At 42.1% G+C, this 15,879-nt stretch overlaps 2 protein-coding genes across 9 annotated transcripts in view; one reads left to right on the forward strand and one right to left on the reverse strand.

The window, feature by feature from the left end:
* atp2b1b (ATPase plasma membrane Ca2+ transporting 1b) overlaps positions 1-14,622 on the reverse strand; it is a 49,781-nt gene extending 35,159 nt beyond the window's left edge. Inside the window, exons 1-2 of one of the 2 annotated variants that reach the window (XM_031833124.1) lie at positions 14,547-14,622; positions 12,651-12,755 (exon numbers count right to left, since the gene is read on the reverse strand). The gene's annotated coding sequence lies outside the window, so the exon portion shown is untranslated. Of the gene's footprint in view, positions 1-300; positions 585-12,650; positions 12,756-14,546 lie in introns of those variants that run through there. The other variant, XM_020492312.2, reaches the window with a different exon arrangement.
* gramd4b (GRAM domain containing 4b) overlaps positions 13,845-15,879 on the forward strand; it is a 52,438-nt gene continuing 50,403 nt past the window's right edge. For all 7 annotated transcript variants that reach the window (XM_031833125.1, XM_031833128.1, XM_031833127.1 and 4 more), the window contains exon 1: positions 13,845-14,154. In XM_031833125.1, the coding sequence (XP_031688985.1) occupies positions 14,126-14,154 (29 nt within the window). In that variant the 5' untranslated portion in view covers positions 13,845-14,125. The remainder of the gene's footprint in view (positions 14,155-15,879) is intronic.

A 15,879-nucleotide genomic window follows, 5' to 3' on the forward strand; every position in this document is an offset into this window, starting at 1 on the left:
GGAGACAAGATTATCAGGCCTCAACTCAAACACCAGAAAGTATGAGCAGGTAAAAATCACCATTGCAATATACGACTCTTAATTCTACCCCATGGAGCAATAAGAAGTATAACCCCATGAAGCACAGCTAACCAGTGACCCTGGACAATACCTTACAATGGTAGCAGACACCAGCAGAACCAACTGGAGCATTATTAAAAAGGGACATGACACACATTTCTGTACAACATTTCATATTGACACTAACTATTGATTTTAGAAATTGTTTCTACATTAACCAATATTGGAGTTTGTACTTACTAGAAATCCCCCTTTTCTTATCCTCATATCAACAGGTATATTCTTGTAATACCACCAGTCCGGTTAGGGAAGGCAGTGTCTTTCACAGAACTCCAGAAACACCCCCATTATCCCCAAAGGAAGCTCTTCCGGCACTTCTCGAGGTTATCCAGATAGTTAACCTTCTCGGGGACATGTACAAATTGCAGATTTTCCTTCGAAAATGTTGGTTTGACCTTCAGCGAGCAGACTCTCTACCGACACAGGCTTCATTCGAGGAAAAAGGCTCGCTCAATGATTATCTCAGGAAAGCCTCTGGCTTAATCTAATTAGACAATCTGTGGCATTGGTGCGCTCAGCAGCCACTGTTTGCTGTTCCTGAGAGAGCCACTAACACTGTGAAGGGGAGACACACTGTGGAAAAGTGAAGACAACGCCACCCTCCTTTGTTTTTACCACTGTAACGCCAGGTCTACTTTGCCTGTGGTATTACATCTGAAAAATTGCAGCTTGGGGCACAGTTGTTGCCCTAAAGGAAGATTTCAATTTGATGAATTTATTATAATCACAACCAGGGCATGTACCATGTTTTGCTGGGACTGCGGGGCTGATTAATACATAAAATATCCACAGGTTAAACACAAGAGTGGAAGTTTTAGATATTATAATGTCTAAAGGAATGAGAATGGATATTTATGCTTCTACTGGAATCAGTTGTTGAGGTTTAGCTCAAAATTAAGGCATGGTATCACTTTGTACTCTTTCCTTGAGTGAAATCTTTCCAGGTAGACTGAACTTCGTACTCAGCCTGGACAGCTGCTATTTGTCGCTATTTAACCGTCTTTTGACGGATCCACTATCGTCTGGACGTGATCTGCCCAGCCGAACAGCTACATAAAATACCCTCCATTCTGGCGTCGGTTTGCTCCTAAACTAGCTTTAATGGCGAGCAGGCCTAGAAAACCTGGGAAAATGCGTGTACCTTCTTAATAAAACACCATTTTCCACCATCGTGCTAGGGTGGCTGATAGTACTTCCGGATGTTGTGTACAACTTTCAGACAATCTTTCATCTTTACCCCTGTCATGTGAAAACGTGGCATGAATATGAATAAGAATATTTCTATAAAAATATTTCATAAAAATGACAGGATACAGTGCGTCGACCTGAGATATATTTTGTCCGGAAGCATTCTACTCTTTAATGTCAGGACCTTTATATCAGTTGGGCCTTTCTCCAGGATCTCTGTCAATGTACATGCGCCTTATTCATTTTCTGTCTGATTTCACACACTGCCACCAGAAAGTGAAAGCATGCATCATTACACTAGCCATGCATGGATTTAGTTGCATTTCAACAGAACTAAACTAGCACATGACCCTGATGATGAGTGTGCATGCGTTTCTCTTACATCCATAACACTTAAGCACTGTGAATCTCAGTGACGATGGAAACTATTTAAATACCTTGTAAAGGCAAACTAGACCTTGGTAAGGGAAGCAGAAACAAACAATGACTCTCTCATCAATTATATTTGTCTTAATGCTAAATGGAGGCTGGAGAAACAAATGTGTGTGTGTCTGTGCGTGCGTGCATGCAATGTGCGTGGTGTGCATTCACAATGTGTGCTCACAGTGTTTGTGTGTGGGGGGGATGTGTTTGTGTTTTTTTTCATAGTGTGTCTCTGTGTGTGTGTGCTCTTGGTTTGATAGAGATCATTATCACCGAGACCCGACTGGGCACAGATCTCAGTTCAACGTTTAGTTTTAATTTACATTTGGTTGAGTTGTCAACTAACGTGAATTCAACATAAAATCAACAAAACATTTCACCATGTCATTGGATTTAGTTTAAAAGTTGGGTGACAAACACAAAATGTATGACTGTTTTCAAATCCAACCAGGGGCTCAACTTTCACCGGGGACAGAGGGGGACATGTCCCCCAAAGGTTTTCTATAAGTCATTTTGAATATAGCATTCACGAGCCAAAATTTGTCCCCAAAAATGGCATTAATTTGGACAGCTTTCCCTCTCCACTGAGGCCATCAATACTATAACAACAGACAATCTGAAAGCTATTAGAAATCATTGTGCCGCAGTCTGGTCTAGTGGCCGTGCTAACCACTTAAGCTCATACATCACCCCTTTGGACTGGGTTATCTCTACAGCCTTTTCTGTCCGTGTGCCCCTGTATATGCATTTCTCTTCTGTACTTTATGACTTCACTACTAGAAACACAACAATTCCCAGGATGATACGTCATCAAATGGAAATGTTTTGATATTACATTACGTAGAAAACAAACATTGGGTTACATGGAAACAATGTTTCGTATCATGGAAACCAGTGTGTAGTTAGTGTCAAATTAATCCAGAGTTGCCTTTCATCTGGAAGACTTTTGATGATGTACTGGCTCACCAAGCACAATAATCAGGAAAAACTTCTTAGGCGCAAAACAGAAATGTTGTGGCGGTGGTCTTTCTTGCTGTTGCTAAAAATACTGAGATTTCTGCGCATGTGGGATCCACTAGCCTACCTCCTTTCAGATGCTGCTCCGTGACTCCGCTGCCGCTTGTACACAGAACTGTTCAAAAACTAAGTGCTTTGTGTGTTGTAACAATAAGTTATTGCAAACATAAGCACAACACAAACAGATTGTCTAGCAATTTCATGTTCTTTTTTCAGGAGCGGAGTTACATGCAGCTACTTAGGCAAGAAACAGTGCCTTCAGAAAGTACCCTTGACTTATTCCATTATTATGACTTATTTGATGTGTTACAGACTGAATGCAAAATGTATTTAAATCAATAGTTTCTTACACATCTACACACAACACCCCATAATGACAAAGTGAAAACATGTTTCTTGAAAATTAAATACAGTAATATCTCCTTAACATAAGTATTCCCACCCCTGAGTCAATACTTTGTAGAAGCACCTTTGGCAGTTTTGACACACAACACAATGCCACAGATGTCTCAAGTTTTGGGGGAGTGGGTTGTTGGCATGCTGACTGCAGGAATGTCCACCAGAGCTGTTGCTGTAGAATTTAATGTTAATTTCTCTACCATGAGCCGCCTCCAATGTCATTTTAGAGAATGTGGCAGTATGTCCAACCGGCCTCACAACCGCAGACCACAGGTAACCATGCCAGCCCTGGACCTCCACATCTTCATCTGCAGGATCGTCTGAGACCAACCACCCAGACAGCTGATGAAACTGTGGGTTTGCACAACCTGAGAATTTCTGCATAAACGGTCAGAAACCGTCTCAGGGAAGCTCATCTGCGTGCTTGTCATCCTCACCAGGGTCTTGACCTGACTGCAGTTCAGCATCTTAACCAACGTCTGTGGGCAAATGCTCACCTTCGATGGCCACTGGCATGGTGGAGAGGTGTGCTCTTCACAAATTAATCTCAGTTTCAACTGTACGGGGCCGATGGCAGACACTGTATAGCATTGTGCGTAGGTGAGCCATTTGCAGATGTCAACGTTGTAAACAGACTGCCTCATGGTGGCGGTGCGGTTATGGTATGCGGAGACATAAGCTACGAGCAACGAACACAATTGCATTTTATCAATGGTAATTTGAATGCACAGAGATACCTGAGGCCCATTATCATACCATTCATCTGCCGCCATCACCTCATGTTTCAGCATGATAATGCATGGCCCCATGTTGCAAGGATCTGTACACAATTCCTGGAAGCTGAAAATGTCCCCGTTCTTCCATGGACTGCATACACACCAGATATGTCACTCATTGAGCCTGTTTGGGATGCTCTGGATCGACAGCAGTGTTACAGTTACAGGCAATATCCAGCAACTTCGCACAGCCATTGAAGAGGAGTGGGACAACATTCCACAGGACACAAACAACAGCCTGATCAACTCTATGAGAAGGAGATGTGTTGCACTGCATGAGGCAAATGGTGGTCACACCAAATTCGGACTGTTTTTTGGATCCACGCCCCTACCTTTTTTTTAAGGGCTCAGTGACCAACAAATGCATATCTGTATTCCCAGTCATGTGAAATCCACAGATTCGTGGCTGATGAATTAATTTCAATTGACTGATTTCCTTATATAAACTGTAACTCTGTAAAATCTTTGAAATTGTTGCATGTTGTGTTTATATATTTGAGGTGGCAGGTAGCCTAGTGGTTAGAGCATTGGACCAGTAACTGAAAGGTTCCAAGATCAAATCCCACAGCTGACATGGTAAAAATCTGTTGCTCTGTCCCTGAACAAGGCAGTCATTGAAAATAAAAATGTCTTCTTCACTGACCTGCCTAGTTAAATAAAAGGTCAAATATTTTCTCAGATTGGCTAAACAGTAGGCAGACTGCTTGCTATATGGCAGCGTAACTATAAAGATAATATCTTTACACAAAATGCTAATTGTTTTGCACCAATGCAATGTGTATACTGCAACATGCTAGTGCTACAGCAAAATCCCTTACAACAAATAGAGAAGGTTGTAGCCTTCATATATATTTTTGGAAGGTTCATTCATATCACAGCTGTTCTGAGATATGAGGCAGAGACATAGGCTACATTATCATATTGATCAAATTGGTTGAGGGTTCAGAAGAGGTTGAGCAAAGAGAGAAACGTGAATGTGTGTGTAAAATACGACATGAACAGAACGTGATTCAGATCCTTAGATTTTGAGAAAAAAGTTTCCAGAGGGGCGGGACGGAGTCAAAAACTCCATATTCGTAGTGTCGGACAATATTATGGCATTGACAATGGCTACATACAGTTTTCCCTGACATCGGCTTTGACTGAATAAAAGCCATCCTGCATGAGCTTCAATGCCACTCAGCTATACAGGAGAGATTGATTTGCCAGGGTGAAAAAGATAATATTTTAAATTCTGTAAAATTCACTGGAAGCACTAGTAATGTAAAGGGGTGTGGATACTTTCTGAAGGCACTGCTAATACCCGACTAGCCAGACACCCAAATGCTTGTATACAGTATTGTGTGTAGACCCACCGTATGGCAACGTTTTAAACAATGTCATATTTGTTCCAATATTAAGATGCTTAATCTTAATATGGTCGCACACATGAACCTTTCACCTTGTAAATGCAAACTTAGAGAATGTCTTGCTAACATTTATGTGTTAATACGACACTGTGTTTGTGTGTGTGTGTGTGTGTGTGTGTCAGATCAAATCATAAATTAAGGATAAATAAACCATTGGTATAGCTTTAAAAATTACATTCTAAATCCAAAAAGCATTCACATCTGGTCATGCAAATGATTCTATTTTCACTAACATGTTTTGTTGTTGTAATCCTAATAAAAGGAACTGCAAATCTAATGAGCTCCAATAAAAACCCCTAGAGCCCACAAATGACTGTTCATATTGATTTGATATGATATATGTTTATATTAAGTCAAGGCGGAGTCACTTACAGGTGAGTCACAGATATGGCCGTCGGCAGGGCAGGACTTGTGTGCAGAGGTGAAGAGAAGCAGCCATGTCAGAAATATCCCAGAAGAGCCCTGACAATCTGTCCATCAACGGTCACAAACAGGAATGGAGCCCTGTCTGCTTCCTAGCTGCATCCTTTGCCAGCCTCCTCTCGGACGACGACAGCACGGGAGCGGCACTTAACTCCAATTGCTCCGTCTCAGGGAAGGTAGAGAGCACGACCTCGCTGAAACAGGATTAGCTATAAATAGGCACGCATATCCATCCAGGGGCTGCTGCGTGGCAGTGGCTCAGCCTTTGCCTGTGAGGTATACTATGCTCTGGGACTGTGGCACTAGGGCGCTAATGCTTGTGGAGCAAACCACTAAACCTGTGTCCCCTCACCCAACCCAACCCTTCTCCACCCACTAGTCATTCGGTTAGCTATTGCCTCAAGGACCTTAGCGAGCAGTGAGGACGTGTTGATTCCATACCCTACCCCCACCACTTTCCCATCCCTTTGTTCTAGAGTTCCGCCTCTCATCAACCCCAATTAAGAGATCAAGTATCCCCTGATCAAGGCCCCATATCACCTCACTACTGCTGTGACGCAAGGTGACGTAAACCAACATATATTGTACACGCATACACACGCCCTCACGTGCACGGATGCCCACATTAGGAGGAGGATTAAAGTACACTGTGCCTAAACACACAGCCAGATTATAGATGCACACATACACACAGACACAGCAGGATTATACACACACACACACTGCAGCTAGACAGCAGGATTAGAGGCACACACGAAAGAGAGACAGAGACAGAGACAGAGACAGAGACAGAGACAGAGACAGAGACAGAGACAGAGACAGAGACAGAGACAGAGACAGACAGACAGACAGACAGACAGACAGACAGACAGACAGACAGACAGACAGACAGACAGACAGACAGACAGACAGACAGACAGACAGACAGACAGACAGACAGACAGACAGACAGACAGACAGACAGACAGACAGACAGACAGACAGACAGACAGACAGACAGACAGACAGACAGACAGACAGACAGACAGACAGACAGACAGAAGGATTAGAATACAATTTAGAGTCTAGACCTTGTTGCCTCTCTGCAGAATGTGCAGACCTGATACTGTACGTAGGGTAGCAGAGAAAGATATCATATGATACCCTCCCTGCCAGTGGCCCTGTTTGAAAGCTACCCCTAACATGAAATTTGGCCAGTTCCACCGCAAAGAGGGATGAATCTGAAAAGCAGGGATCAGGCTACGTTTCACAATCACGTCAGAGTGGATTGTTGGTTGCTTGTGTCTAGTAGGCATTTTCAAGATCCTTTTTGCAGAGGTCTCTCTTTAGCTTAGTCATCTATTTCAGTTTTTAAGCATGCTAAATGCACGTGGCCTACTGATCAATGAGGCCTTTTGTTTGGGAGAGAGTAGGTCTGTGTCCATGAACTATGGTCATGTGTGGGCAAGAAAGCATTTTCAGGGGGCAGAGATAAAGAATTGATTCTAGCACCTTGCCAATCAACCAAGCATGGTCTGCTTATCAAATGTGGAGCTTGTGAAAGCCTAAAGCTGTTATTAGCCTAAAACTAAGGATTGTGTGAATTATTAGCAACTACAAGTCTTTGGTGTATCTTTAAGTTAAAAGCAAAAGTAAAGTAAATTGACATGCATGCCCCAGAAACACTACCACACACACACACACACACACACACACACACACACACACACATCTTTTTCTCAATGGCTTTAAAGCTGCTTCAGAAGTGTAATAATTAAAGAGGAAAACACCATCAGTACTTTTAGGGACATATGCAGACAGATTAGCCCTATGGGTGTCACTGGGCAACGCACATATCATGGCTGCAACCATGGCATCTAATTAATTCACACCTTACCCGCTTCACCTGTCTGTTAATCAAAGGACCCAGTAATGTTTGCAGCCCAGTTTTGTAGTCCAGGCACTGAGGAGAGGGTATGAAAAGGCAGTGGAAACTCCTCATTAACATTTCAGAAGTGAGAACCATTCAGTGAAAGCCAATGTTCCATCAGGTGACAGGAGAACCGCATCACGTTTCTGACATTACATGTTTGAACTGTGCTGTATAAAGTGATACAATTTGGAGCTAAATTATTAAATGAATGAAGTGAGAGCAAAGATCAAAGGTCAATCGGATGAGATGGTTTGTCACCAGGTTTGGGGTGTTCAATTTCACTATAATTCTGTCCATCCAACATATTTATTGAAATTCACTGCATAAGGATCTAATGGAGAATTTCCCAATCCATTTCAGTCAAGGTAAGCGGAAAAATCCTGTTACTTTGTATTTTGAGAGGAACATGCCTTTAAAACCCGTCTTTAAAGGGGATGTTCCACCCATAACTTAACATGATTTTGCCAAAAAGTTGTTGCTGCTTCTGTTTACATACGGTGCATTCGGGAAAGTAATCAGACCCCTTGACTTTTTCCACATTTTGTTACTTTACAGACTTATTATAAAATGGATTAAATACAAATTTTCCTCGCCAATCTACACATGATACCTCATAATGACAAAGCGAAAGTAGGTTTTTAGAAATGTTTGCAAATTTATTCAAAATAAAAAACAGAAATACTTTATTTACATAAGTATGCAGACTCTTTGCTATGAGACTGGAAATTGAGCTCACGTACGTCGTGTTTCCATTGATCATCCTTGAGATGTTTCTACAACTTGATTGGAGTACACCTGTGGTAAATTCAAATGATTTGGAAAGGCACACACCTGTCTATAAGGGCCTGTCATGCTAAACAGTGTCCCCCTGCTAAAAAGTGTCCCCCTCCAGCGTCACAATGAGATTTGATGAGTTCTACTGTAGCTTCTGTTGCTAGGGCTGTTGCTAGAACTTGCAAAATTCTGATAGGATTACGTCATAAACCAAAAGAGTCCATTGCTATGCTGGTTGCTTGGCTCTATTTTACCTCATAGCGGTCTCACTGGAAGGAGATCGCGGGCAGTTCCAGTTCCATTTCCCCTCATAAGTGCTCGCTCATTCCACGCAAAATTATTACCTCAGAATCATTTTCTCCCAGGACAGTGTTTTTCTAGGACACTGCTCTCCTAGGACATTGTTTTTGACAGTGACCACTGTTGATTCAGAGTACCTAAAATACTGGAAAGAGAACACTTTCTTTTCCATATATTTGTCTTTATATAAGAACATATTGTTAAATAGGAAGAAATAATTTAAGCTGTTTTTAGATTGACGTTGCTAGCTACTGTTACTGTACTTATTTACCTCAGCCTGCCTAGTCAGCTAGCTAGCCAGCCAGCCAGTTTTATTTAGCTAATGTTAGCTAGCTAGGTAGCTAGCTTGCACTTCATTGGCATCCCTCGAAGAGATGTTATTTTATCTTTCTAATCAGGCAAAGTACTATGAAGGCACCACTGATCTCGACAAGAGGCGCAACATTCAGAGAAATTCAGGGTAACGTTCAGCCGTTAACTTCTATTAGATAACTGGACTGATTTAGCTATGTACAACCATTTTCTATCTAGCTAGTTGGTCAACTACATGTTGCTAGCTATATAATATATATATATATAGTTCATTGGAGGCTGCTGAGGGGAGGAGGGCTCATAATGTCTGAAATGGAGTAAATGGTATGGCATCAAATAACAAGAGAGTGGAAGACAGACAGAGAGCGATAGAGAAAGACAGAAGTGCAAATGTACTTAGACTTGAGTATTTCAACAACTCTTCTCTTCCAACTTGATTGGCAAGCATATGTACCTACGGGGGAAGGATGGCCAGCTATACTATACAGGAGGGTGATTTTTACTAAGGAGGAGAAGGAGGCCGTGCTGATCGAGATGCATGCTGGCCATTACGGAGTGAAGCGCATGATTGCCAAATCAACCTACGCTTCTTCTGACGGGGAATTGTCAAGGAGGTGAACATCTGGGCAATTGAAATAACCTTTTGTTTATCAATCACATGCTATTGAATCTGAAATTATTATGATTTCAATGAATGTCACATCAGAGAGCAAACAATGTTTCAATTTGTCACTTTTTGCCAAAAGGTCAGTACCCTGTCTAGCCTGCAAGAAGTTTGAGAAGGCAAAGACTGTGGCATCAAAGTTGTTTAACCAAGGCACATGATCGGTATGTGTCCCAATTCAAATTGGGACACAAATTTATTTGACCACAGCAGAGTTCAATATTATAGAATGTGTGTGTGTGTCAGTATCCTTACAAATATGAAAATCGGCATAATGTATGAGACAGATACGGATAAGAATAAAGTAAAGTAATCTTCTTTCTAACACTACAAATGTTAGGGATGGACCTCATCGGATCCTTCACGAAATACAGAAATGGCAACAGCTGGTGTCTGACCCGACCGATCACTTTACCAAGTGGGTGGAGGCAATACCCATTAACATCAGTAAAGGAAGAGTATGTGTTGAACTCTAAATTCCATTCCGTAACCCATTAATAAGGGTGCTTGGAACCAAAAATAGATTTTCATTTTGTATGATACCCATCAAGGACAAGACTGGTAAGGCCACCTCCAAGGTCGATGATGGACATCTTCAACACCCACGGTTCTCCTGAGATCATCATGAGTGACGAGATAATGAACGCTGGAACAAGGCACACACCTGTCTATATAAGGCCCCACAGTGAACAGTGCATGTCAGAGGAAAAACCAAGCCATGCCATAGAGCTCCGGAACAGGATCGTGTCGAGGCACAGATCTGGGAAAGCGTGCCAAACAATGTCTGCAGCATTGAAGGTCCCCAAGAATAAAGTGGAACCAACAAGACTCTTATTAGAGCTGTCTGCCCAGTCAAACTGAGCAATCGGGGTAGAAGGTCCTTGGTGAGGGAGTGGACCAAGAACCCAATGGTCACTCTGACAGAGCTTCAGAGTTCCTATGTGCAGATGGGAGAACCTTCTAGAAGGACAACCATCTCTGCAGCACTCCACCAATCAGGCATTTATGGTAGAGTGGCCAGACGGAAGCCACTCCTCAGTAAAAGGCTCATGACAGCCAGCTTGGAGTTTGCCAAAACGCACCTAAAGAACGCAGACCTTGATCTGATAAAATAAAAAAGATTGAACTCTTTGGCCTGAATGCCAAGAGTCACATCTGGATGAAACTTGGCACCATCCCTACGGTGAGACATGGTGGTGGCAGCATCGTGCTGTGGGGATGTTTTTCAGTGGCAGGATCGAAGGAAAGATGATTGGAGCAAAGTACAGAGAGATCCTTGACGAAAGCACTCCTGAGTGCTCAGGACCTCAGACTGGGGCGAATGTTCACCTTCCAACAAGGCAACAACCCTAAGCATACAGCCAAGGCAATGCAGGAGTGGCTTCGGGACAAGTCTCTAAATGTCCTTGAGTGCCCCAGACAGAGTCCGGACTTGAACCCGATCGAACTTCTCTGGAGAGATGTGAAAATAGCTGTGCAGTGACGCTCCCCATCCAACCTGACAGAGCTTAAGAGGACCTGCAGAGAGGAATGGGAGAAACTCCCCAAATACAGATGTGCCAAGCTTGTAGTGTCATACCTGTCACTTTAGTGTCATACCTGTCACTTTCTGACCTTTATTTCCTTTGTTTTGTCTTTATTTAGTCTGGTCAGGGCGTGAGTTGGGGTGGGCAGTTTGTGTGTTTTTCTATGTTGGGGTTTTGAGTTCAGCCTAGTATGGTTCTCAATCAGAGGCAGGTGTCGTTAGTTGTCTCTGATTGAGAATCATACCTAGGTAGCCTGGGTTTCACTTTTGAGTTGTGGGTGTTTGTTTTCCGTGTGTGTGTTTGTTGCCACACGCTACTGGTTCGGTTTCGTTCATGTTCACGTTTATTGTTTTGTATTTTCATAGTGTTCAGTTTATATCTTAAAATAAACGTTATGGACACTTACCACGCTGCACATTGGTCCTCCGATCCTTCTCGCTTCTCCTCAGAGGAGGAATGCCGTTACAATACCCAAGAAGACTTGAGGCTGTAATCGCTACCAAAGGTGCTTCAACAAAGTACTGAGTAAAGGGTCTGAATACTTATGTAAATGTAATATTTCATTTTTTAAATTTTGCAAAACATTTCTGAAAACCTGTTTTTGCCTTGTCATTATGGGTTATTGTGTGTGGTATGATGAGGGGGAAATAAATATTTAATACATTTTAGAGCAATGCTGTAACGTAACAACATGTGGAAAAAGTCAAGGGGTCTGAATACTTTCCGGATGCACTGTAGTACACAGTAGGCTACTTTAGAAGAAATGTCTGTGCATCCAAATGTTCTACTGTATTTTAGGGAAAATATATCAATGTCATTTACTTTTATTCATCCTTTTTTCAAAAATAATGAAATATGACTTGCAGTGTTAGAAGAAATCAAATATGTTCAACTCACAAGATGCTGGCAAGTATAATGTGATACTGCCAACTTGTGGTCATTGTGGAACACAACACCTGTAATCTATCTCGAAACGTGTTTAGGTTTTTTTGCAAGAGCTCTAGGCCAGAATTGACATTATAATGGAATACATTCGAGGCTCTGAATATATCCTAGAAGAAAAAAGTAACATGCATGAACAATGAAGAGAGACACCGGTAAAGTACATATGAACTTTACCGGTGTGGTAGATTGTTTTACTACATTTTAAACCAAGTATACTCAGTACACTGCTTCTATTGCGCGATAGTATATACAAGGGCACACTTCTGGAGAAGTTTGGCGAAGCGGTGGCTGTGTCCTTTGAAGCCCTAAAAACACCTCACTTTCAGCTTCACCCCACACTGACACATTTGGTGGAGAATGCAGGCCCAACACTACAGGACATGAGAACAAAAACACTTACGGAGGTTCCCCCATTACAGTGGTCAAGGACCCTAAAAGAGTCATTAAGGGGGTTCTCCTTACCTGATGATGACCAGTCGTATGTGGTGAGAACTTCACAATGCTGCCTGGGAGGAGGAACAGGCCCAACAACTGAAGCAACAGGGAGCCACCCTGTTCATGTGCTGCCTGCAGAAGAGATTAGACAGTTTAACTTTTCATTCATCTTTTGACCTTTTCATTTGTATTCAGGTACTTTTATTTTCCATGTTTGAGATTTTGTAATATAAATAATATATACAATTGAGATTGAAAATGTAGATTTTTTGGGATGAGTTGGAAAAGCAGCCATCAAGTGCTCAGCATATGTAGGAACTCCTTCAACACTTTTGGAAAAGCATTCCAGGTGAAGCTGGTTGAGAGAATGCCAAGAGTGTGCAAAGCTGTCATCAAGGCAAAGGGTGGCTATTAGAAGAATCTCAAATAAAAAATATATTTGGATTTGTTTAACACTTTTTGGTTAATACATGATTCCATGTGTGTTATTTCATAGTGTTGATGTCTTCACTATTATTCTACAATGTAGAAAATAAAGAAAAACCCTTGAATGAGTAGGTATCCTAAAACTTTTGATAGGGAGTGTGCATAACACAGTATAACATAGTGGTGTCCTCCTATAGCCTTTTTCAGACTCCACCATACCCCCAGTGACCTTCACCATACCCCCAGTGACCTTCACCATACCCCCAGTGACCTTCACCATACCCCCAGTGACCTTCACCACACCCCCAGTGACCTTCACCATACCCCCAGTGACCTTCACCATACTCCCATTGACCCTTCACATCAATGTAGCCTTCCTGCAGAAGCCCTTTTCCTCCTGAGCAAAATACCCATGACACCCAACAGACAGGAGATCACCAACTGGGTGTGAGCATATGAGACCCTAAAATGCACACATTGCAGCCTCCATCCTTCTCACCCATTGGCCTTACACCATTGGAAATGAAAACATGATATGCTCTATCACTCGATGTTAATGGCAAAACTATTCTATCATGTCAATAGATCACGACTTTTTTTTGTGAAAGTTTCAGTGAGTCTCTCTATAGGCCATACCTATAACACCCTTCCTACGTACGTTTATTTATAACTGTGTCACGTTTTAATTTTAGGACATTTCTTTGTGTAGCTAGTTGCTGTTGAAAAGAAACTCTGTTCTGTGAAAACATTAATTGGCGGCCCCTTTAAGAGTTTAGTCGCTAACATTGACGAAATTTCCTGGTAGCATGAACGCCTCATTCACTGTAAGGCTCCAACATACATTTTAAACAGGGTATTGTTGTCGAATGAGTTCATAAAACTCGTAGAACGCAGCGGGACGTCATCGCACCCCCACCTTTTTTTGTGTGGACCTCTTGCATTGTTTGCCATAAGATAATTTTATTTATGGAGTTCAATGTATATACTTGGGCGTGAGCCGGGCGGACCAACGGAGGGTTTCTTTGAAACAAGGTGGCAGGTGGGAAAAGGCGACCTACGGAGTAACGACAGCGTTAATGAAACTTTGTTACCGATTTCGTTATGGGTAAGAAACTTTCTGACCGCTTCTTATTTATTCAACCCGATAGTTCTAAGTGCAACAGGCATAGTCGTGTCGTGCAATTCATTTAGGTTAATTGCACGACGTTGGTTTAACTTGATATCACGCTCTCATTCTGCACTCATTGGCTACTCTAGATAGAGAACATGTCAACGTGTCTTCCCCTGACTGCATTTGAAGTTTTTGGATACAATTACAATACATGTTATTTATTTTCATTATGTAGTATTGCCTCTTGTGTTAGCCATCAGTACGACTAAAACTGGATAATTTGTGTCAGCTTTACAATAGTTATACAATGTTCTTCATGATTATCTGGTGAGATGCAACATTGTTATCGTGAAATGATAGCCTACACGTGTTGTATAAAACCTCACCCAAACGTCTTGCACCGGAACATTCAGATTCTGAGGTGGGCTGGGCATCCTGGGATATCCCAGCTGTCAATAATCCTACCCCCCTCCATTAATACCATAACACAGTCCATAATATTGTCATCTTATATTAACCCCCTCATGTCTATACACAAGAACAGAAAATAAATAGGGAATTCCATGGCATTACTGAACTGCCCAAACAATTGGAGTGATGGGCTTTCACTAGGGTTGTATTCAATACGTCTTGCAATGGAAACCATTTACAAGGGTTGGGCGGTATCCAGATGATTTTCATACTGTTCCTGTACCATATTGGGGTATGTGGCATTACTGGCAGTAAACACAAGGGGCGCTATAACTTTCCAAATGTATTATATGTTTTTTTTTTAAATGTATGCTAAAAAAGTAATAGCAAATTCCCATAGCGGATGCTAGGTAAACGCTAACAAGCGCACAAACTAAATGCAAGAACAGCCAATCCAGCTCAAAGATATACAACTATCTTAACCAAATACATCACTGGATAAAATGTATTTGGCACATCCTAGTTAATTTATATTTATAAGATATTTAGCAAGCAAACAGTGAATTAAGTGTAACTTGATCAACTCTTGTGCTGCTCAACAGTGGTTAGTCACGTCATGGTTGCTCCATGTGCTCTTTGTAAAAGAGCATGCAATGTGACTAGCTCTTGAATTTTGTTGTGTGTTTGGGATCATTGTCATGCTGAAAGACCCAGCCACGTTTCATCTTCAATGCCCTTGCTGATGGAAGGAGGTTTTCACTCAATCTCACGATACATCTCACGATACATGGCCCCATTCATTCTTTCCTTTACACGGATCAGTCGTCCTGGTCCCTTTGCAGAAAAACATCCCCAATGCATGATGTTTCCACCCCCATGCTTCACAGTAGTTATGGTGTTCTTTGGATGCAACATAGCATTCGTTGTCTTCCAAACACGACGAGTTGAGTTTTTACCAAATAGTTATATTTTGGTTTCATCTGACCATATGACATTCTCCCAATCTTCTTCTGGATCATCCAAATGCTCTCTAGCAAACTTCAGACAGGCCTGGACATGTACTGGCTTAAGCAGGGGGACACGTCTGGCACTGCAAGATTTGAGTCCCTGGCGGCGTAGTGTGTTACTGATGGTAGGCTTTGTTACTTTGGTCCCAGCTCTCTGCAGGTCATGAGGACTGTGCTCTCGTTCTTCGTGTCCGACTGAGTAAGTAATTTTATGCGTGTTAACCCTCGCAAGGCTGCCGGCTCAGACGGCATCCCAAGCTGCATCCTTGGAGCATGTGCAGACCAGCTGGCTGGAGTGTTT

The sequence above is a fragment of the Oncorhynchus kisutch genome, linkage group LG10 (genome assembly GCF_002021735.2).
Source record: "Oncorhynchus kisutch isolate 150728-3 linkage group LG10, Okis_V2, whole genome shotgun sequence".
Taxonomy (NCBI): Eukaryota; Metazoa; Chordata; class Actinopteri; order Salmoniformes; family Salmonidae; genus Oncorhynchus; species Oncorhynchus kisutch.